Consider the following 22125-nt stretch of genomic DNA (forward strand, 5'->3'; position numbering starts at 1 on the left):
TAGAAGTTAATTATAGAGTCGTATGAACAAGTTTCTTTTTGTTATTCGGTTTTGGATTATTATTATTTTTTGCATAATTTGTGTTAGTGGTAATATTGTTTGTGCTATTTTTCGTTTTTCGTTTTTTTTTCTTTTTCTGTAAGCATCAGTAAGACAAGCATTAATGCAACACAAATATGTAGAATTAACTAAGTGCAACTAAGTAGCTTTTTGAACTAACTCTATCTTTGCCTCTTATATGCTAATCTTGATAATAAATTCGAATAGTCCTTCTCAACAACTGCGTCACTACCAGGCACTTTCTTGGTGCTAATCAGTCATTGTACCTTAAAGAAGCCATGCATATATATAGTAGTAAGACCAAATATGTAGAATTCTATCTTTCTCATTCACTAGTAGACCAAATATAAGACAAGAAAATTAGGTTGAGAGAATTTTTCACATTCTCTCTTCCTCCCTCTCTTCTTCTCTCTCAGTTCAGTAGTACTGCTAGAAACTGTTTTTTTCAAGGATGGAATGTTTTCGAAGGTTTTGCAACATGATTCATGGAATGAAGCCGGTTTTGGCAATGGTGCTAGTTCAGATAATATCAACAGGGATGACAATATCATACAAGTTGGCGATCAATGATGAAATGAACTTGAGGATCCTAATTGCATATCGATCCATCTTTGCAACGCTATTTATCGTCCCCATTGCGTTTTTTGTCGAAAGGTGCATAATTTTACTTCTCTTTCTATTCTATATTGTCTTCTCTAATGTCATCTTTTCAAATCAAGAATGGATTTCTCATATGGCTAAGCTTTTCTTCCCTTTCATTTTATTCATGTTTCTTAGTCTTGTATTTTTCTTGCAGAGGTTCCAGGCCAAAACTTACATGGACCATTCTCTTCCAATCCTTTCTCTGCGCGTTATTCGGGTACGATTTTCGTACATTTTGCTTCATTTCACTTTCTTGTTCCATTGATAAAACTTTAAGCATCTATGTGTACTAAATATCCCACATTCTTCAAATATGAGTTACAGCAACAAATTTGGTTACTGCTAGTGTTTTTCTGAAGTTTCTTTGCACTGTTTTGATCATTCACGCGAAATGGACCGCATGATTAAAATTCGGTTCATGTGCTTAACATTTTTTTTTTCCGTGTTGTCCTACTGTACCATGCCGTAAGTTGCAAAACAAGAGTGCAATTTTGCATGACTTGACTTTGGTCATTTTTTCATCCTCTAGCTGCGGCTTTTCACAAAATTTGCATGTTGTGTTGTTGTTTTTCTTCAGGTTTACTTTGTCTCAAAACATGTACATAGCGAGTATGGATATGACAAACGCGACCTTCCCAGCAGCAATGACAAATCTAATTCCCGCAATAACTTTCACAATGGCCGTTATTTTCAGGTATCATTTTTACACTCACTTTTCTACTTTGAAGGTTGCAATTTCCTAATTATTTGTTTTGTAACTTTATTTGTAGGTTAGAGAGTTTGCGGTTTAAGTCACTTGAAGGGAAGCTAAAGGTTGGAGGCACCGCATTCGGAATTGGAGGAGCAATGTTCTTGACATTCTACAGAGGTTTTGAGCTTCCGATATGGTCCTCGGGTCTTTTGCACATTGAACCACAGTTAAAACATGTCTCAGGAATAACACCTCTCGGAGCAATTCTTTCTATCGGAAGTTGCGTTTCCTATTCCATTTGGCTCATAATTCAGGTAAATGCCTACTAATTTTTTTACTTTTCACTTTCATTGTTGGTATATGTTCTCTCACATTTTTAAATGGCAAATGGTGACAGACGAAACTTAGCCAGAGTTACCCCTGTTACTACTCCAGCACAGCCTTGATAGTTTCCATGGCATCAATCCAATCCACTGGCTTCGCTTTATGCACCGTTAGAGACTGGTCAGAATGGAAACTCGGATGGAATGTTCGCCTATTTTCAGCGATTTACTCGGTATGTATTTTACTTTACGTGTACACTGACATGTATTTACTGTATAATTAATGAGACACTAATCTGACTCCATAACACTTGCATTCAGGGAGTTGTGGCATCAGGTGTGATGATAACACTGATAGCTTGGTGTGTTAAAGTCAGAGGACCATTATTCGCTTCGGTTTTCAGTCCCCTTGGACTCGTGCTCGTAGCTCTCACTGGATCAGTCTTATTGAACGAAAAGCTGCACCTTGGATGGTATGTGTACTAATTATCAGTTATCACCTCAAGTTATTGGAAGGATAATGAAATTGATTGAAATTTTGCACAATGCAGTGTAATTGGTGGCGTGTTAATAGCTATTGGGTTATATTTTGTTTTGTGGGGAAAGGCAAGAGAGTTGAAGAGATTGGCAAGGCTTATGCCTGTGACAAATTCCACAGATTCAGAAGCACAAAGTGAAGCATCTACTTCCAATGCAAATGATGACAACAACCACGCTATGATCAAGAATGGAGAAGACAAAGATGACAACAACCTCGCTATGATCAAGAATGGAGAAGACGCGGTTTAGCATTTTAGACCGGATTAAACAAAATGATTTTGTATCTAGTAGTACTTAAAAAGTTTAGGGGAAATTGAACTTCTTTCATAGGTAGAAAAACAAAGAACATGAGAACACAAAATAATTTTTACTTTTATTATTTTTAGGTGCAGTTCTTTTGTAACCAAGTTGATTCAGTTCTCAAAATGCACCCAACAATGGTTATCAGCTAAAATGCATTAGCACGAGACAGATTCCAGGGACTTTATTGAATAAATGACGAAATCCCGTTTTAACTCAGGGAAATATAACATTAGTTCAACAAGGCTTGAACAAGACCTCTCTCTATCCTCTCTACCTCTCTCTATCCTCTCTCCTAACCCTAGCTTTTACATTCAGCCGCCTCTTTCTTGCTCGGATCTAGTCAAAAGACTAGATCCGAGCAAGGATTTCATCGTTCTGTTGTTCTCCGTCCTTAATTTTAGTTTCTATTTATGTTTCCTGCATCTCAGCCATGGCTTGAATCTCTGTCTTCCCATATTTATCTTCAATTTCCTGATTTGAAGATGATATCCCCTTTTCTTTTTTCCCATCTCTCAGCCATGGCTCGAATCCCTCTCTTCCCTCATTTATCTTCAACTTCCTGATTTGAAGATGATATCCTATTTTCTTTTCTCCCATATCTCACCTCATCTTAGTTTGAAGAACTCATACATCTCATTCACCCATCAACTGAATCGTGTGTTAATTTTCACAAATCAAAATTATAATTGCACCCACCAGATCTCAATCGAAATTAAATCACCACCAAAACACTTCCGTATACACCACATCCCATCCCCTGCACCCATCCCTTACATCCATCTCTCATTTTCTCTCCTTAATCGATAAGTGTGTTGATTTTTGATGATGAAAAGGCTCCCCATCTCAGTTATTAATTAGCAATGGTGCCAGTTTTCTGTTGATAATCTGGGTGTAGATTTGCAGTGATTTAATTCGTGATGGTAGTGATGATCCATATGGCGGTCGGCGGCGGTTTTTGGTAGCAATGCTGTTACTTAGGGTTTTCATTTGTTCTGGGTTTTCTACAGTGAACGGGAAAATTCCACCGGGTAATCGGGTATCTCAAACACGTTGTAACGGGTTGTTGGTTAATGTTGTTTAGGTTGTATTGGGCTTCCAAGCTTGGTTGAGGTTGTGTCTCCTAGGCTTTTAATGGGCTTTAGTTTTCTTACAGTTTGTAAAGAAATTCTTAGCCCCTCAGGCCTTGCTCTTTCTATTGAAAGTTGCATCTCTGTAATTTGCGTTTCTGGTCTTGGTGTACTCAAATTCTTATTTCTCTAATACAATCTTTCTTTCACGATCAAAAAAAAAAAAACAAGGCTTGAACAACAGATTTATATTTTCAGTTACAGGCACAACAACATTCTCTGCAGTTCACAAAATAACGAATGGAAACACGGAATGAAATCTAAAGACTGTAGTATCACCTATACATTACTCTCTAACCTTTCTTTTCTATTACACCAAACATCTGTAGATACTAAATACCGCACATCTATTACGTATGCGAAGAAATGGTTCAACGAATGAGCGAAGACTATCACATACAGTATATTTAAGATGACGCAACAGATGACGTCAGAAGAATCACGAGAAAAGTGTGATGATCGTGCGAAGTTATAGAGTATGTGAGTCAGAGTAAGCGTGCGTTAATTATGCACGCCAGATCCGAAAATAAAGGCTTTATTAGCTGTCATCCACTATGTAAAATTCTTATATAAGGGATCGAGCGACCATGTAAAGGGAGAGATCTTTTTGAGAGCTTAGACTTGAAATTAGGAGAGAGAAAAATTTTGTTTGTTCTCCAAGTCAGAGTTCATCTCAAATCCTGTAACCACATTGAAGATTTTATGAATGAATGTATGAAATTTAAGATGATTACTTGAGTTGATGTTAAGATTACATTAAGCGTGTGGTTGTAGGATTTCCTGCAACTACATTTTGACGCTAGAAACAGCTTGGAGTGATATACCGTGGTGGTGAAGGTTTAGAAGTTCAAACCTAAAAGTTCAGAAGGATAGCATCAGAAATCTTATCTTCATTGTTCAAATTTTTAGTTCTTTACAAAGAGGTTCCTCTTTTAATTGAAACAAGAAAACAAGAATGATAAAAATCATTGAAGAAACAGAGGGCAATAAGAAATTACAATGCAACTTCATAACCAAAAATACTATCGATGATTTCCATGCAAGAATTACAGGAAAAATACACAAGCGTGATTTCGAAGGAAAGAAAATTATGACGGTAGAAAAAATTTCTCCACTGAGAGATTGGGAAAAACAGAGTATAACATTCACGGCGGAAGAAATACCAGAAGAGAATTTAAGACGAACAGATCCTTTGGTGGTTACAGTGGCTGTAAAATGCAAAGAAAAACATGCTGGAGTGAAAGAACAAGAAAGATGGGCGATGGATAGAACCTTAGTAGATACCGGAAGTTTGGTGGACATCTTATTTTATCACACGTTCAAAGGAATGGGATATAAGAATACAGATATGAATCGCTCAAGTTACAATATTTATGGTTTTAATAAAACAACAACAAAACCAAAAGGAGAAATAACAGTGCGAATATTGTTGGGAGAAATAGAAACACAAGTGATATTGTGTGTGGTTGATGTGGAATCACCGTATAAAAGCCGTTGCATCAACTCATGACCAATGCATCTGGTTCCCATTACCAAGTGGAATAGGAGAAATCAAAGGAGATATTGAGAGTGCGAAGATTTGCAGCCGGATAGATGTAAAAAACTATGAAGATCGCCCAAAGAAGCGAAAATATCGCTGGAGAAAAGCAAGAGAATTAAGGAAAGAAGAAGAGTTCTGAATATACACGATCAGGGCACAAGAAGGAAGAGGGATACCAAGCGAAGTTCCAGAAAAGAAGGCGAACCAATGCATGTAATAAAAGAACCAACACCACTAGGAGAACCCAAAGCGAATTTTATCGCAACAGAACCAACAAAAGAAATAAATGTTGGAACAACAGAGGAACCAAAGATATTAAAAATTGGAACTAAGATGGGAAAAGAAGAAGAAGAAAAAACAATAAACCTCTTACGAGAATATAAAGACATCTTCGCATGGAGCATGGAAGAAATGCTAAGAATAGATCCATTCGTCGCATGTCATAAGTTGGATATTAGCAAGAATACAAGACCATTCAAGCAAAGGATACGGAAGATAGCAACAACATATCATTCTCAGATAGAAGAAGAACTACAGAAGATGCTTGAAACAGGAATCATAAGGCCGGAAAAATATGCAGAATGGATAGCAAACATGGTGGTGGTGCCAAAGAAGAATAAGGAGATAAGGATTTGCATTGACTTCAGTGATTTAAACAAAGCATGCCCGAAGGACAGTTATCCATTGCCAGACATACCACAGATGGCTGAGTCGGCAGCAGGAAATGACATAATATCATTGATGGATGGATATGAGGGTTACAATAAAATTCCGTTAGCTGAAGAAGACCAAGAGCATACTTCTTTTTTCGCGCCTAGAGGATTATATTGTTATACAAAAATGCCTTTCGGTTTGAAAAATGCGGGTGCGACATATCAAAGAATGGTGGAGAAGGAGTTCGCACAGTGGATACATACCACATTAGAAGTCTATGTTGATGATATGCTGGTAAAAAGTAAGAAAGTTGAAGATCATGTAGACAACTTAAGGGAAATCTTTGAACAGATGCGACAATTTAATATTAAGGTAAATCCTGAAAAGTGCATTTTCGGAGTAGCATCGAGAATTTTTTTAGGTTATATTGTATCAAAGAAGGGAATAGAAGTTGATCTAGAGAAGGTACAAGCGATTCGAGAAATGCCATCACCCGCGACTGTAAAAGATGTCCAAAAACTAAATGGATTACTAGCTTCACTTGGGCTATTTATTTCGCGATCATCAGACATGTGCAAACATTGCTTTAATATTCTAAAAAAGGGGACTAAGTTCAAATGGACGGATGAATGCGATAAAGCGCTGCAAAATATAAAGAACCATCTAATGAATTTTTCCATCATGCAAAAGGCGGAAAAAGGAGAGGAGTTACTAATATATTTAGCATCAACACCATACGCATTAAGTGCCGTACTGCTACGTCTGGATGAAGGAGCGGAAAAACTGATATATTACATAAGCAAAACTTATAATGCCGCAGAGAAGAATTATTCAAAGATAGAAAAGCTAATACTCGCACTGGTGTATGCAACACAAAAGCTTCGTATATATTTTCAAGCTCACAAGATCAAAGTGTTAACAAAAATGCCAATTGAGTCAGTAATGAAAAATTCAAAAAGATCAGGAAGGATCGAGAGGTGGAATGCACAAATAGGGAACTTTGAGATCAAGTATGAAATATTATCTTCCCTAAAGTCGCGGGTAATTGCAGATTTCTTGGCAGAATTCTCTTTAGAAGATGATGAAAGTGTGGAAGAGATGATGGATATAGATGAAGAGTGTGGGAACCCTAAAGACTTGTTGATAGATAACACTAGATGGGAGATATTGGTGGATGGATCATCAAATGGAGGGGGTAATGGAATTGGAATAGTTTTCATCTCACCGGCAGGAACAAGAATGGCATATTCATTCAGACTGGAATTCACGTCCACCAATAATGAAACTGAGTATGAGGCGGTTGTGCACGCGTTACGTCTAGCCATTAAAATGAAAATAGAAGATGCGTGAATCACTAGTGACTCATAGTTGGTCATTACTCAAATAGAAGGGGTATATAGCACAAATGAGCCATCCTTGCAAAAATACAAGAAGCTTGTAGGAGAGATATCAGCACAAATTCCAAAAATAAATTGGAGGCACATTTCGCGGAAAGATAACCGACTAGTATATGCACTTGCTTTTATTCCGTCTATGATGGTGGACCCGACTGCAGGGGACATAAAGATACAAACACTCTTTTTACCCTCAATTAATAAAGAAGAATGCGAAGATGTTGATGTAATGCTAGTAGACAATGAAGAAGAAGAGCACGCGAACAAAGTCGCAGATTGGAGAACCCAACTTCATTTGTATTTAGAAAAAGGAGAAGTCCCAAGAAACAAGTTGGAGGCACACAAGTTAAAGAGCAGAGAAACAAATTATGAGCTGAGAGATGGTGTACTTTACCGAAGATCATTCCTTGGACCGTCGCTTAGATGTTTAACAAGAACATAAGGAATGGAAATATTGAAAGCATTACATTATGGAGACGCAGAAAATCATACTGGAGGAAGATCTTTAGCGTATAGAACGAAGATACAAGGTTATTATTGGCCATACATGCATGAAGACGCAAAAGAAGTGTCAAGGCGGTGCGAAGAGTGCCAGCGTTATGGAAAGAAAATACACGCGCCTGGGGATATGCTCAACTCATCAACAAGTGAATGGCCATTTGGAAAATGGGGGCTAGACATTGTGGGCCCATTCATACCAGGAACATGGCAAAAACGATATTTAATAGTAGCTACAGACTATTTTACAAAGTGGGCAGAAGTGAAAGCAGTGCAACACATTCGAGATAAAGATGTTTTCACATTTATATTTGAGAATATCATTTGCAGATTCGGAATCCCAGCACAATTAGTTTCCGATAATGGAAAACAATTTGAAGGAGAAAATATATAAATGTTGCTTAATGCGTTCAAAATCCAAAGCGGGAAGTACACTCCATTGTATCCACAAAGAAATGGTCAAGCTGAGGCAACCAATAGGACAATCGCAAATATATTGAAAAAGAAATTAGAGGGATATAATAAAGGATGGTGCGAACAAGTACACAATGCAGTATGGGCATACAAAACAACTAGAAGAGAAGTTACATGAATGTCACCTTTTTGCTTGACATATGGAGTTGAAGCGGTATTGCCAACTGAGGTTATAATTCCTGCAACTAAGCGAGAAGCATGGAAAAAGTATTTAAGTGCGGATTTAATCCTAACAAAACTGGATGATCTAGAAGAGAGAAGGGAAGTTGCTTTGCGACATATGGAAAATTACCATCAGAGGATAGCTCGAGAATATAACAAGCGCGTAAAAATAATAGAGCCAGGAGAATTAGTGCTGCGAGAGATATCGCCTTATCAAAGAGGAAATGATGGAAAGTTGGAGAAAAGATAGGATGGACCCTACATAATTAAAAGAATAATTGGAAATGGAGCTTATGAGTTGATGGATCCTGAGGGAAGGAACACAGGTCGAAAATTGGAACGTCCATGGAACAAATTATACTTGAAGAAATATTATCCATAGATAATGCGATGATGATCGCATACATATAAGAAGCAGTCACATGTATGTGAAAGTGAAGAGAGCGAAAATGAAGATGCAAATTTCTAAATATTCAGTAAGAATGTACTAATCAAATGAATAGATCTGAAGATTTCGTTATAAAGATATTGTACAAGAAAAAGGCAAAACTAAGACCTTAAAGTAAGACCTTCATAGAAGGCATCAGAAATAAAGTCTCCAATTAAGGAGCCTAGCTATTTGATTGTGGCGTGCACCTTAGTTCGCATAAAGCAAGAGGCAATAATAAGACCTAACACACGTCATAATTCGGATGCTAGTTAGCATGGCTCAAGTGAAAGCTACACCGACCCTGGAGCTTGAGTCATGGAGATTTGGGGCGAAATAAAAGCCTGTCCAGGAGAGGCGCCTATATCGAAAGATTAAGGTGACAAGGTCTCTCCTAAGGAGTGCAGAAACTCGATCAAGGCGCTGAGGTACACGGTTGAGTCAAGGGTGTATGAGGCGTCTGGAGCGTACCTGGCCGCTCTTGACAAGTCTTGACTATGATGCACTCGGTCCGAAGAAACCCCACTTAGGGTGCGGTCTTGTAACCATAAGCCATATCGGTGGAGGGATAAGAGGCCGCTAAAACAACTGGTTGTTGCATTACTGGATGGGAGGAGCCCACCCTAACCCGGTAGGGGTACGCCTCCTTGAAGGGGAAATCAGGGGGAATATAAGGACGACACCCTCCATTAGGGAGATGAATTGTGTCAAAAGACGCGAATATCATAAGGCTTTTACTCGCGGGAGCATTAAGACTTATCATATTCGCACAATAATTAAACCTGAAAAGGCAATAATACAAGAAGATGATAAGGCGAGATTAATGGGTCATTACGCGAAAGCGTAAAGACGTCATGTGATCTCGTCGCACACAAGAATTTAATATACTAGGCAAAATAAGACCTTTACTTAAGAAGGAACGATAAGACCTCATGAGAAAACACAAACTCACGCTAATATTATTTTGCAAATTACATAAGAGATGTTCAAAATTACTTCACGTTTCTTTCCAGGAAAATAATAAGAGGGAAGTATGGAGATTGAAAGAAAAGAAATATTATCTTCTTTATCAAGAAACGAGTATGTAAAGTAAGCGAATGTTTGAAGTACCCCAAGATACATTTGTGAAGAAACAAGAAACTAAGAAAAGAAAAAGGCTAAACATTATTAGAAGGCGAATCTTGAACACCTGCAGAAACTTCGATGTTGACTTCACTCTCAGAATCTTTGGGTAAATCTTCACCAGATTTGTCTTCCCCAAGTTGATTCTCTTGATGTGGAATGTTAAGATCTTCTTCTTCATCACTTACATGATCATAGTCACTATCAGGCTCAGGGAGTCTTTCATCATCACTTATATTAAGAGGAGGAACAATAACCGGAGGAAGTGATTTTCTCAGAAGAATCTTATTGACAAGATTCTGACTTTTAGTGTGAGCTTGGCAAGCAATATTCTTCTCAGCATTCCTTCTATCAACCTCCATAAAATCTTGAAGAAACGAAAACCTCATTTCAGCTCGGTCACGAGAACAGCTGAGTGCAACTGAAAGATCTTTGGATATTTTTGTTTGCTTCGCACGTTCTTTGCGAACCTTGGCCAGATCAGATCTTAGCTGGGAGATGGTAGACTGGTGCGATTTTTCAGAATCTGCATGAAGAAATTCAGAGTTATAAAAGAGGAGAAGTTCTCGCAACGACAGAATTTAAGTAATAGCTAAAAAAGATAAGTAAATTAAGGCAGTCAGCTCCATGTGACTACCTTCCCTTTGAGAAATGAGATATTGAGCTACACCAAGACCATTATTCTTCATATTCTCCATAGCCTTATCAAAATCATCACCAACTAGACCTTTAAGATGAAGTCGAATTCTTTTTTCATCTAAAGCAAGAGAAGTTTTCTCTTTCATAAGAGCATCATGAGATCCTTTCAATTGGGAATACTCTTCTCGAAGTTGATTCATTTTCACTGTCAAATTTATCTTACTCTGAATAATCTTTTCGTTCTGAGCGGTTAATTTCTCTGAAGATTCATCATATTGTTTTTGTAATAAGCGAAGAGATTTTTTTTGTCTTCACAAACTTTTTGAAGAATAAGATATTGACGCGAAAACATCGTTTCTTTCTTCAGAAAAGAGCGTTTTCTTTGGAAAGACCCTGATTTTCATTTGATAAGGTTTGACGTCTCAAGTCAGCAATACCCAATAAATAAGATAGATAGGAAAATTGGGAATCCAATGTTTCGCATTGTTGAGACAAACAGACATTCTCATTTGTTAGATTTTCAATCTGGCAAGCGAATATGAGTATTCATTGTTTAGTTGAATTATATGATTCTGTAATTTCTCATTATCAGAGCGAGCATCTTCAACAGCAAATTGAAACTCATATAACTCCATAATGCGTTTCTGATTTAAATCTTAACGAGCATGCAAAGATATTCAAAAAACATAGATAGGAAAAGCATATTACAATAAGAGAAAAGTATAAAGGAAAAAAGAAGGACACCTCTTAGGTCTTGATTCCTCTTACGAAGATCATCAGATTCAAGAGTTGAGGTCTGAAGCTCTTCTCTCAATTTGTTAATTTCATTTCTTAGGATGGTGTTTTGATGAGAAAGTTCCATTATGGAACTATGGAATTCAAAATAGCCTTCAGCTAAAATCATGCGACGACGAGCTTCCTAAAAGGGGAATAAAAAAAGGGGGGAATAAATACGAAGTAATACAATGAGAATAAAAAAGATGTGCGAAAAATGTTTACCAGGACATCCAAAAGAATATGTACGCTTGGATCGATTTCAGAGAAGATTTCGCTCCTGGTTGGTTCATTGGGTGGAGAATCGCACACCAATTTCTTCAGGGCGCTACAGATGCGAAGCTTAAAGGGGTCATCATAAGATGAGAGAGCAGAGTCTATAAGCTCAGATAAAGCTTGAGAAGTGGAATTCATCTCTCCTAAAATATCCTTATCAATAGAAAGGGATTCTAGAGAAAGAGAAGAAAATTTAGAAAAAAGGGAAGAAGAGTCCGTTAATATGGGGGGAGATTTCCCCATTACTGAAGGAGAGGTAATTTTCGCAGAAGCAGAAGCAATGACATTTTCTATAGGTGCGAGAATATTCACAGACAAATGAATATTGACGAAGGTAGAAACAGTGTGGACCACAGGTGGTATAGATACTGAATGAGAAAAGGGAATGTTCTTCGCTACTTCATCAGTAGGAGCATTCTCCTGAGAAGCGATAGTCTCATTCGGAGAAGTAGTTTGTCACAGTGTGACAGTTAGGTGCTGTCTCTTTTGGGCTGCCATTAGTTATTTTGTGGGTGTAATTAGTCAATTCTTCTGTTAGTTATTGGGTGATTGTTGTCCACTCGATTTAGTCCACGCGTCTCTCATCAGCTGGGCAGAGTTAGGGTTATTTATTGGCTACTTATTGTGTAAGAGAGGCTTATGTTTTTATCATCTGAAATTTATGAAAACTATAACCTATTTGGCTGCGTTCTGTAAGAACCAGATTTGGCTCATTTTTTCACGGATTTGAGATTCTATCTTCATTTTTATCACTAATTCATCTTTCTGATTGTTAATTTGTTGTATAACCACAACAATTGGTATCAGAGCCGTTTCTATCCACTCCAAATTTCATCAATTTTTTTTTACAATGACAATCAAGGATGTAAATGATAAGGTTAAAGCCAATACCGCTGCAATTGCAAAACTACAAGAAAATTTCACTACCTTCTCTGCTGATCTCAACTCCAAGTTTGATTTACTTCTTCAGAAATTCGATTCAATTCCTGAACCAGCTAGTACTTCTCATACAGAACCTCAGGGAGATAATCGATTTCATCATCCACATCACCAGCCTATCAACATTATCGACTTCCTAAACTGGATTTTTCGAGATTTGATGGTGAGAATCCTAGAGCTTGGATACAGAAGAGTGAAAGATATTTCGAGTTGAATGATATTGAGGAGCACAAGAAAGTAAATATTGCTGCAATCTACCTTGAAGGTAAAGCTGAAACTTGGTTTCTGAATTTTCAAGTTAATGGACATAGAATTACTTGGGCCAGATCTTGCTATCCATTTGTGTGCTCGATTTGAAAACCCAGTTGAAGAAAATTTTGTTGGTAGCTTCAATAAACTAGTACAAAGTTCCTCTGTGGATGACTATTATGAGGAGTTTGAGATGCTCAAAACATTGATGTTGAAAATGAATCCTACCTTGAGTGAGGAATATTTTATTATGAGTTTCCTTAGTGAGTTGAAAGATGAAATTGGAAAAAATATTTCTATGTTCCATCCTAAAACCTTAGCAGATGCTTTTTCCCTTGCTAGATTAAAAGAACAGAAAATAGCCTTAGCAGCAGCTGCCACTAAGACATTTACTAGGTATTTCAACACTTCATTCAATTCAAATAGACAATACACTTATGGAAATTTTCCACCAAAACCAATTGTTACTTCTCCTAAATCTGCTCCCCTCACTCCTAAATCTTATCACAACCCTACCACCAAAATCATTTCATAGTCTTACCATTGGGGGGCTGTGACATTGTCCTTGGGGCAGACTGGCTCATAACTTTAGGTGATGTACTCTTTAACTTCTCTAAATTGTGTATTTCTTTCAAGTACAAGAACAAGAAAATTACACTACAAGGTACAACACCAACATCTTCATTGTCCATGATGAGCAGTGCTGAAGCCAAGAAATTTTTTGACTCAACTTCATATGGCTTGGTAGGTCATTTGAACTCCATATCTACCACTACACCCAACCCCACCCCTTCTAAAATACTTCCATTGCTTCAGGAGTTTGATGATATTTTTGCAGAGCCAACTCAGCTACCCCCTCAAAGGAATTTAGATCATAAAATACCTTTACAACCAAACTCAGTCCATGTGAATCAACGAGCTTATAAATGCCCATATATCCATAAAGATATAGTAGAACATCTTTTCAAGGAAATGCTTCACTTTGACATCATCCAACCTATCCATAGCCCCTTTGCATCTCCAATACTTCTTGTCAAGAAGAAAGGCAATACATGGAGATTCTATGTTGACTATAGGAACCTAAACAGCATTACAGTCAAAGACAAATTTCCCATACCCATTATTGAGGAGTTATTGGATGAATTGAATGGAGCTACTGTTTTTACAAGAATTGATTTGAGAGCTGGCTATCATCAAATCAGAGTGCATCTCTCAGACATTTTCAAAACAACTTTCAGAACACATCAGGGGCATTATGAGTTTAAAGTAATGCCCTTTGGCCTCACTAATACTCCAGCTACATTTCAAGCTTTAATGAATGAGGTATTTCAGCCTGCATTGAGGAAATTTATTCTGGTGTTTTTTGATGATATTTTGATCTATAGCAAGACTATGTATGAACATGTGGAGCATCTCAAGTATACCTTCTCATTACTTAGACAACATAAGCTGTATGCCAAGATGACTAAATGTTGTTTTGGCCAATCCTCTCTAGAGTATTTGGGTCATATCATCACAGCAGCAGGTGTTTGTGCTGATCCAAGCAAAATTGCTTGTATGCAATCTTGGCCAACACCATCCACCTTAAAGGAATTAAGAGGATTTCTTGGACTTACAGGATACTACAAGAAATTTGTCAAGAACTATGGAGAAATAAGTAAACCTCTCACTGATCTTCTCAAGAAAAATTCTTTTCTTTGGACTTCAGCTGCTACTACTGCTTTTGAGAACCTCAAGACTGCAATGAGTAACACTCCTGTGTTAGCTCTACCTAATTTTACAAAGCCATTTATAGTTCAGAGTTATGCTAGTGATGCTTGCATTGGAGCAGTTCTAATCCAAGAAGGAAGACCCATTGCTTACTTCAGCAAACCATTAGGCCCAAGAGCTGCCGCAATGTCCACTTATGAGAAAAAACTTCTGGCTATAGTTCTGGCTGTGCAAAGATGGAGACAATACCTACAGGGCACTAAATTCACTATTAAGACTGATCATCAAAGTCTCAAATATCTGCTGGAGAAAAAGATCACCACAACATTTCAACAAAAATGGTTAATCAAGCTCTTAGGATTTGATTATGTTATCTAGTACAAAAAGGGAGCTGAGAATACTGTTGTTGATGCTCTTTCTAGAAGACCTTCAGCTATTGCTTCTTGTCACTCCATTACCACTTCTACTCCAAATTGGGTCCATGATGTCACCAACAGCTACACCAATGACCCCAAGGCCAACCAACTAATATCTCAACTCCTCCTGAGTCCTGACAGTGCTCCACATTACACTTACACAGAAGGAATTTTGAGGTACAAAACTAAACTTTATATTGGCACTAGAGGCAATGTAATACAATCATTGTTAGAATCTCTACATGTTTCTGCACTTGGAGGCCATTCTGGAGTGCAAGGAACTATTTTTATTGGAAGGGCATACACAAAGACATAGTCTTTTTGTCTCTCACTGTGATGTATGCCAAAGAAATAAGAGTGACACAACCAATGCTGCAAGGCTACTTCAACCCCTATACCAGACCAACCATGGCAGCACATCACTATGGACTTCATATAAGGCTTGCCTGTCAGCAATAAAAAGAGTGTAATTATTGTCATTGTTGACAGACTCACCAAATATGCTCATTTTTAGCTCTTCAACACCCCTACACAGCAGCTTCAGTTGCTCATACCTTCTTCAATGAAGAGTTCAAATTACATGGTTTACCTTCATCCATTGTATCTGACAGAGACAAGGTCTTCACCAGCAATTTTTGGCAGGATCTGTTTAAGGCTTTGGGCACAACTCTCAACCTCAGCACTGCTTATCATCCCCAAACAGATAGTCAGACTGAGAGGGTCAATGCTTGCTTAGAAATTTATTTAAGATGTCTTACTGTCCATAAACCAGGCAAGTGGGGCCAATGGATAGCTCTTGCAGAATGGTGGTACAATACAAGTTTCCATACCAGCCTCAAGATGTCTCCATTTCAGGCACTGTATGGGTATGTGTCTCCACATCTTGCATTTCATGCTTCTGTCACCACTTCTGTAGATGTTGTTGAAACATATTTGAAGGAAAGAAATTCCTTACTAGATATTCTTAAGGAATCACTCCACACAGCTCAGGCCAGAATGAAGTTTTATGCAGATCAGTCTAGAAAAGACAGATCTTTTGAAGTTGGTGATCTGGTGTATCTAAAACTACAACCATACAGGCAAGCATCTCTATCCTTGAGAAAGAATTTCAAATTGTCCTCCAAATTCTATTGGCCTTTTCCAGTCTTGCAGAAAGTAGGACCAGTAGCTTACAGGTTGGAACTACCCTCCTATGCACGCATCCATCCAGTATTTCATGTGTCCCAACTGAAGAAACACATTGGCCTCAAGCACACTCTAGTTCCAACATTGCCTGTAGTTGACCATGAAGGAGCAATTATCATGATGCCTGAGAAGATTCTCCAAACCAGACAAGTTCTGCAGGGTGGCAGGTTGGTCAAGCAAGTTCTTCTACAATGGACAAACTCATCTCCAGAAAATACCACTTGGGAAGCTCTCTCTGATGTAAAGGCACATTATCCAAAATTCATCCTTGAGGACAAGGATTCTTTTGAGGGAGAGGCAATGTCATAGTGTGACAGTTAGGTTCTGTCTCTTTTGGGATGCCTTTAGTTATTCTGTGGGTGTAATTAGTCAATTCTACTGGCTAGCTATTGGGTGATTGTTTTCCACTCGATTTAGTCCATGCGTCTCTCATCAGCTGGACAGAGTTAGGGTTATTGATTGGTTATTTATTGTGTAAGAGAGGCTTATGTTTTTATCATCTGAAATATATGAAAACTAAAACCTATTTGTCTGCGTTCTCTAAGAACCATATTTGGCTCATTTCTTCACTGATTTGAGATTCTATCTTCATTTTTATCATTAATTCATATTTCTGATTGTTAATTTGTTGTATAACCACAACATAGTTGAACCCAAAGCAATAGGAGCAGTCAAGTCTTATGCAGGAGTATTGGCGCGAGAAGAAGCATCAACCTCTTGGCAATCGAAGTCAGGAATTAAGAGATTCTTGCTGAAGCATCAACCTCTTGTCATCTTAAGTTTCTTACCACCATCAATATCGCATTCGGACTCCTGCGAAATAACAAAGCAGATAAGAAACAGAGGCAACAATATTGTTTATACAAAAGATAGTATATCTTACTCCTTTGTTATGTGATGGCTTCCTCTTGAGAGATTCTTTGTCCTTCAAGCTTGAAGAAGAATTAGGGTTCGGAATTGTGAATTTGATACTCCTAGAAGAAGAATTTTTGTTGAAACAGAATAAGTATGGAGATTAATATGACGACAAATCGATAACATAAAGAAGATCAGACAAGTTCCAGCAAAAGATCAGATCATTTCTAGCAAAATATATAAACCTTTGATCAGGATCCATGGGAACAGCAACAAAATTTAAAAATAAAGCCTTGAAAGAATGATGGAGGAATCTGGAGAAGATAAAGATTTGCAGAGAATTTGCAGAGACAAGACGGGAAGATGAAATGGAGAAGCAAAGATTATCTCTCCTCAAATTTGGTTAATAAATAGATAAAAAAAAAGTGACCGGTTAAATTCGAACGTGCCGGTAAAAAGGGAGAAAATCAGTATGTGTAGACAGTTACACTCAAATCACAGAAACTTGTCGGCTGATAAGAATATGAAGAGGTGAATGAGTGCGGCATTGTAAATTGGAGTTTCTCATATCGCTCTCTTTCCAAAGAAACGACATGAGAAGAGGAAAAATGTAGATACTAATACCGCACATCTATTACGTATGCGAAGAAATGGTTCGATGAATGAGCGAAGACTATCGCATACAGTATATTTAAGATGACGCAACAGATGACGTCAGAAGAATCACGGGAAAAGTGTGATGATCGTGCGAAGTTATAGAGTATGTGCGAGAAGAGTCAGAGTAAGCGTGCGTTAATTACGCACGCCAGATCCGAAAATAAGGGTTTTAGTAGCTGTCATCCACTATGTAAAATCCCTATATAACGGATCTAGCGACCATGTAAAGGGAGAGATCTTTTTGAGAGCTTAGACTTGGAATTTAGGAGAGAGAAAAATATTGTTTGTTCTCCAAGTCAGAGTTCATCTCAAATCTTGTAACCATTTTGAAGATTTTATGAATGAATGTATGAATTTTAAGATAATTACTTGAGTTGATGTTAAGATTACATTAAGGGTGTGGTTGTAGGATTTCCTGCAACTACAACATCTATGCGGAGACAGATTACATGATGTGCTCAAATGACACATATTAGACGTCTGGCACTCAGTTAGGGGTAAGAAAATTTTAAAATATTGTGGGCCCTTTCATTTTGTGGCCTCAAGCGACGCTTTGCTCTCTTTAATTACAGGGCCGGCCCTGACATTAATCCTATGGTAAAATATTTTTATTTTTTTTTTGACAAAGAAAAGGTCAAATTTGATTAAAAATTAGACGTCACAATTAGACGTCACCAAAGTGGTGACAATAATACAAAAAAAGGGGTTAATTATTGTTATTGCCAACAACATCTTTCCAGTTACAAATAAGAGTGCTAAGAGAATAACCATCAAACAACTTAGCCGAAGATGCCCAATTATACATAGTGCATTTAACGAAGATGATTAGTTAGATTCTAATTTCTCCTTCTCCCACAATATAATCTGTCATTTTTCTCATTCCAAATTATCCACAAGACTGCAAAAGGTAACATTCTCCAAATTTCCTTAACCATAACTCTACTCTTCTTATTCGGCCATTCCCAAAGAGCGAGTGGCCCTGACAGAATTCGCAGAAGCTCAGTCTATACCAAAACTAGTGAAAAAATAATTCCACATCCTAACAATCTCTTTGTAATGCAAGAACAGATGCATATTAGTTTCTCGGTAAAAGATGTCTGATCAAGGAAATGTAGATGATGAAGACTGCCGAGATGGAGATGGAGATGGAGGAGATGGTAATGATGATTAGACTAGTTCCATACTTTTTGACTCGATAAATCTAAATTTTGCCCTTGTTAAACGCCAACTTCCTGATAAACTTCTCTTCTTTGAAGACAAAAGGGTTTGGTTGCTTGATTATCTGAGAGCGCTTAATTTTCTTTCTCTTGTAAGAATTTTAGGTTTTGCTTGTCATGACTCATTGACTGAACTATGACTTGTACCTACACTAGTTTTGTTGTAGGACAAAAATCAGTGAAGAAGGAGCTACTCAAGGGCTTCCATTCTCAATTTTTTACTATAATTAGACGTGTATCATCAGCTATCAACTACGGTAAATAAAAAAAAACCTCTCTGTGACTGATTGACTTTGACTCACTCCGGTCTTCGGGTGTTTCTTGACTCGTGGGTAGACTAATCTTGTGACTCCATTTTTTGGTTGGTTTGTCCCCCCAGCCAAAAATCTTGTAGACCGGTCTTTAACGTAACAAAAACGTTGCCAAATCAACTACAGCGTTGCAGAATGTTTTCATATGTAGGCCACTCAAGTGTTTTTAAGGTATTTTGTTGCAATCGTTAATGATGCTCAAAGTAGCTTGTTGTTTACTCTCTCTATCTGTCTTTTAATCATAAAAACTGCAAAACTACAAACATTGAAACAGCGTGTACTTCCCTTTTTTTGTTTTTCTTCTTTATTTTTTTCTTGTCAAGGACGACTCAAGGGTCCGAATATCCGTTCGTTGAAGACTCACGTACTTATATGCCAGTCAGTCTCGATGATAAATTTGAAGTCCTTAATAAGCCATGCATGCATGCATATAGTAGTAAGACCAAATATGTACGTAGAATTCTGTCTTCTTCATTCACTAGTACTCCCTCCGTCCTAAATTATTAGTCCGCTTTGACTAAGTCAAGATATTAAGGAGATCAAAAGAGTGTATAAAATTACCCCTATTAAATGGTATATTTTTACTAAAATTAATAGGAATATATGGAGTATGTAAGAAAAATACATTGGTAATTATAATATATATAGAAATATTTAAATAAAAGATTAAAATAAAAATCTTTATGGATTGATTTAGCAGTTTTGTTTCCTATTGATAAAAAAGATATCATTTAATATTTAGATTGGTGATATTTAAAATAATTTTATAATTGTAAAAGTTTGAAGGATATATTTGAGAGTTTGACTAAAAAATATGAATATAAACAGAAACTGAACAGTATTTTAGGACAGACGAAAATAGAATAGAGGAAAAAAAATTTAGGACAGAGGGAGTATATAAGAAGACAAAGAGAATAATAGCTAGAAGTTCATATTCTATCTTCCTCCCTCTCTTCTCTCTCAGGATAGCCAGAAACTGTAAGGATGGAATATTTTCGAAGATTTTGTAACATGATTCATGGATTGAAGCCTGTTTTGACAATGGTGCTAGTTCAGATAATATCAACTGGAATGACAATATCATACAAGTTGGCGATCAATGATGAAATGAATTTGAGGATACTAATTGCATATCGATCTATCTTTGCAACACTTTTTATCGCCCCCATTGCATTTTTTGTTGAAAGGTGCATAATTATACTTCTCTTTCCACTCTAACCAGATCAAGAATGAATTTTTGATATGGCTAAGCTCTTTTTCCCTCTCATTTATTTCCAAGTGTTGTGTTTTTCTTTGCAGGGGTGTCAGGCCAAAACTTACATGGACCATTCTCTTCCAATCTTTTCTCTGCGCGTTATTTGGGTAAAACTTTGCTTCATTTCACTTTCTTTTTCCAATGATATATAAAACTTTATAATTTCATATTCTGCTAAGCATCCTCTAGTTGTGGCTTTTCACGAAATTTGCATGTTTTTTTTTTCAGGTTTTCTTTGTCTCAAAATATGTACATAGAAAGTATGCATTTGACAAACGCAACCTTCCCTGCAGCAATGACCAATCTCATTCCCGGAATTACTTTTACATTGGCAGTTATTTTCAGGTTTCATTTATACTCAACACTTTCGAATGTTGCTATTTATTTATTTATACACTACACTTACACCTTAGTATGACCTTAGGCTAGAGAGTTTGCGTTTCAAGTCACTTGAAGGGAAACTAAAAGTCGGAGGCACGGTCTTTGGAATCGGAGGAGCTATGCTTTTAACTTTCTACAGAGGTGTTGAGCTTCCAATATGGTCCTCGGATCTTTTGCACATTCAACACCAGTTGAAACATGTGTCCGGAATAACACCTCTCGGGGCAATGCTTGCTGTCGGAAGTTGCGTATCATATTCCATTTGGCTCATTATTCAGGTAAATCTTTAGCATTTAGTAAATTTTTTTTTTTTTTACTTTTCAATTTCATGGTTGGTATCTCACATTTCTAAGTGCAAATGGTGACAGACGAAACTTAGCCAGAGTTACCCCTGTTACTACTCAAGCACAGCCTTGATAGTTTCTATGGCATCGATTCAATCCTCTGGCTTCGCTTTATGCACCGTTAGGGACTGGTCAGAATGGAAACTCGGATGGAATGTTCGCCTATTTTCAGCGATTTACTCGGTATATATGCATATTACTTTACGTATGCACCCACGTATCTTTACTGTATTATGAGATACTAATTTGACTTCATAACACTGCATTCAGGGCGTTGTCGCATCGGGTGTGATGATTACATTGATAGCTTGGTGTGTTAAAGTCAGAGGACCATTATTTGCTTCAGTTTTCAGCCCGCTTGGACTCGTGCTCGTAGCTCTCACTGGATCAGTCTTATTGAACGAAAAGCTGCACCTTGGATGGTATGTGTACTAATTATCAGTTATCACCTCAAGTTATTGGAAGGATAATGAAATTGATTGAAATTTTGCACAATGCAGTGTAATTGGTGGCGTGTTAATAGCTATTGGGTTATATTTTGTTTTGTGGGGAAAGGCAAGAGAGTTGAAGAGATTGGCAAGGCTTATGCCTGTGACAAATTCCACAGATTCAGAAGCACAAAGTGAAGCATCTACTTCCAATGCAAATGATGACAACAACCACGCTATGATCAAGAATGGAGAAGACAAAGATGACAACAACCTCGCTATGATCAAGAATGGAGAAGACGCGGTTTAGCATTTTAGACCGGATTAAACAAAATGATTTTGTATCTAGTAGTACTTAAAAAGTTTAGGGGAAATTGAACTTCTTTCATAGGTAGAAAAACAAAGAACATGAGAACACAAAATAATTTTTACTTTTATTATTTTTAGGTGAAACAACATATTTTTTACTGTTATTGTTTTTAGATGCAGTGCTTTCGGTTCTCAAAATGCACCCAACAATGGTCATCACTCT

General features: G+C 37.3%; 3 protein-coding genes across 4 annotated transcripts; all 3 read left to right on the plus strand.

The window, feature by feature from the left end:
- The first annotated feature begins 401 nt into the window (after positions 1 to 401).
- Positions 402 to 22067, plus strand: LOC113283765 (WAT1-related protein At1g25270-like). Of its 2 annotated transcripts, XR_003327620.1 has the most exons (8): positions 402 to 714; positions 857 to 919; positions 1280 to 1396; positions 1473 to 1707; positions 1791 to 1949; positions 2038 to 2189; positions 2268 to 2642; positions 22041 to 22067. XR_003327620.1 is itself a non-coding variant. In XM_026533126.1 (7 exons), exons 1-7 carry the CDS (start codon positions 512 to 514, stop codon positions 2503 to 2505), a joined length of 1167 nt encoding a protein of 388 aa, XP_026388911.1. In that variant the 5' UTR covers positions 402 to 511; the 3' UTR covers positions 2506 to 2710. The 2 variants fall into 2 exon arrangements, 1 of the variants encoding a protein (XP_026388911.1); XM_026533126.1 differs by lacking the exon at positions 22041 to 22067 and having other exon boundaries at positions 2268 to 2710.
- LOC113289790 lies at positions 12497 to 16454 on the plus strand. Its single transcript, XM_026539193.1, has 4 exons — positions 12497 to 12748; positions 13471 to 14772; positions 14923 to 15258; positions 15450 to 16454. Exons 1-4 carry the CDS (start codon positions 12497 to 12499, stop codon positions 16452 to 16454), a joined length of 2895 nt encoding a protein of 964 aa, XP_026394978.1.
- LOC113289850 (WAT1-related protein At1g25270-like) lies at positions 20197 to 22060 on the plus strand. Its single transcript, XM_026539293.1, has 7 exons — positions 20197 to 20372; positions 20485 to 20547; positions 20669 to 20785; positions 20865 to 21099; positions 21190 to 21348; positions 21436 to 21587; positions 21666 to 22060. The coding sequence occupies exons 1-7, from the start codon at positions 20197 to 20199 to the stop codon at positions 21901 to 21903; spliced, it is 1140 nt and encodes a 379-aa protein (XP_026395078.1). The 3' UTR covers positions 21904 to 22060.
- Positions 22068 to 22125: the final 58 nt, after the last annotated feature.

This window comes from Papaver somniferum, chromosome 1 (genome assembly GCF_003573695.1).
Source record: "Papaver somniferum cultivar HN1 chromosome 1, ASM357369v1, whole genome shotgun sequence".
Classification (NCBI taxonomy): Eukaryota; Viridiplantae; Streptophyta; class Magnoliopsida; order Ranunculales; family Papaveraceae; genus Papaver; species Papaver somniferum.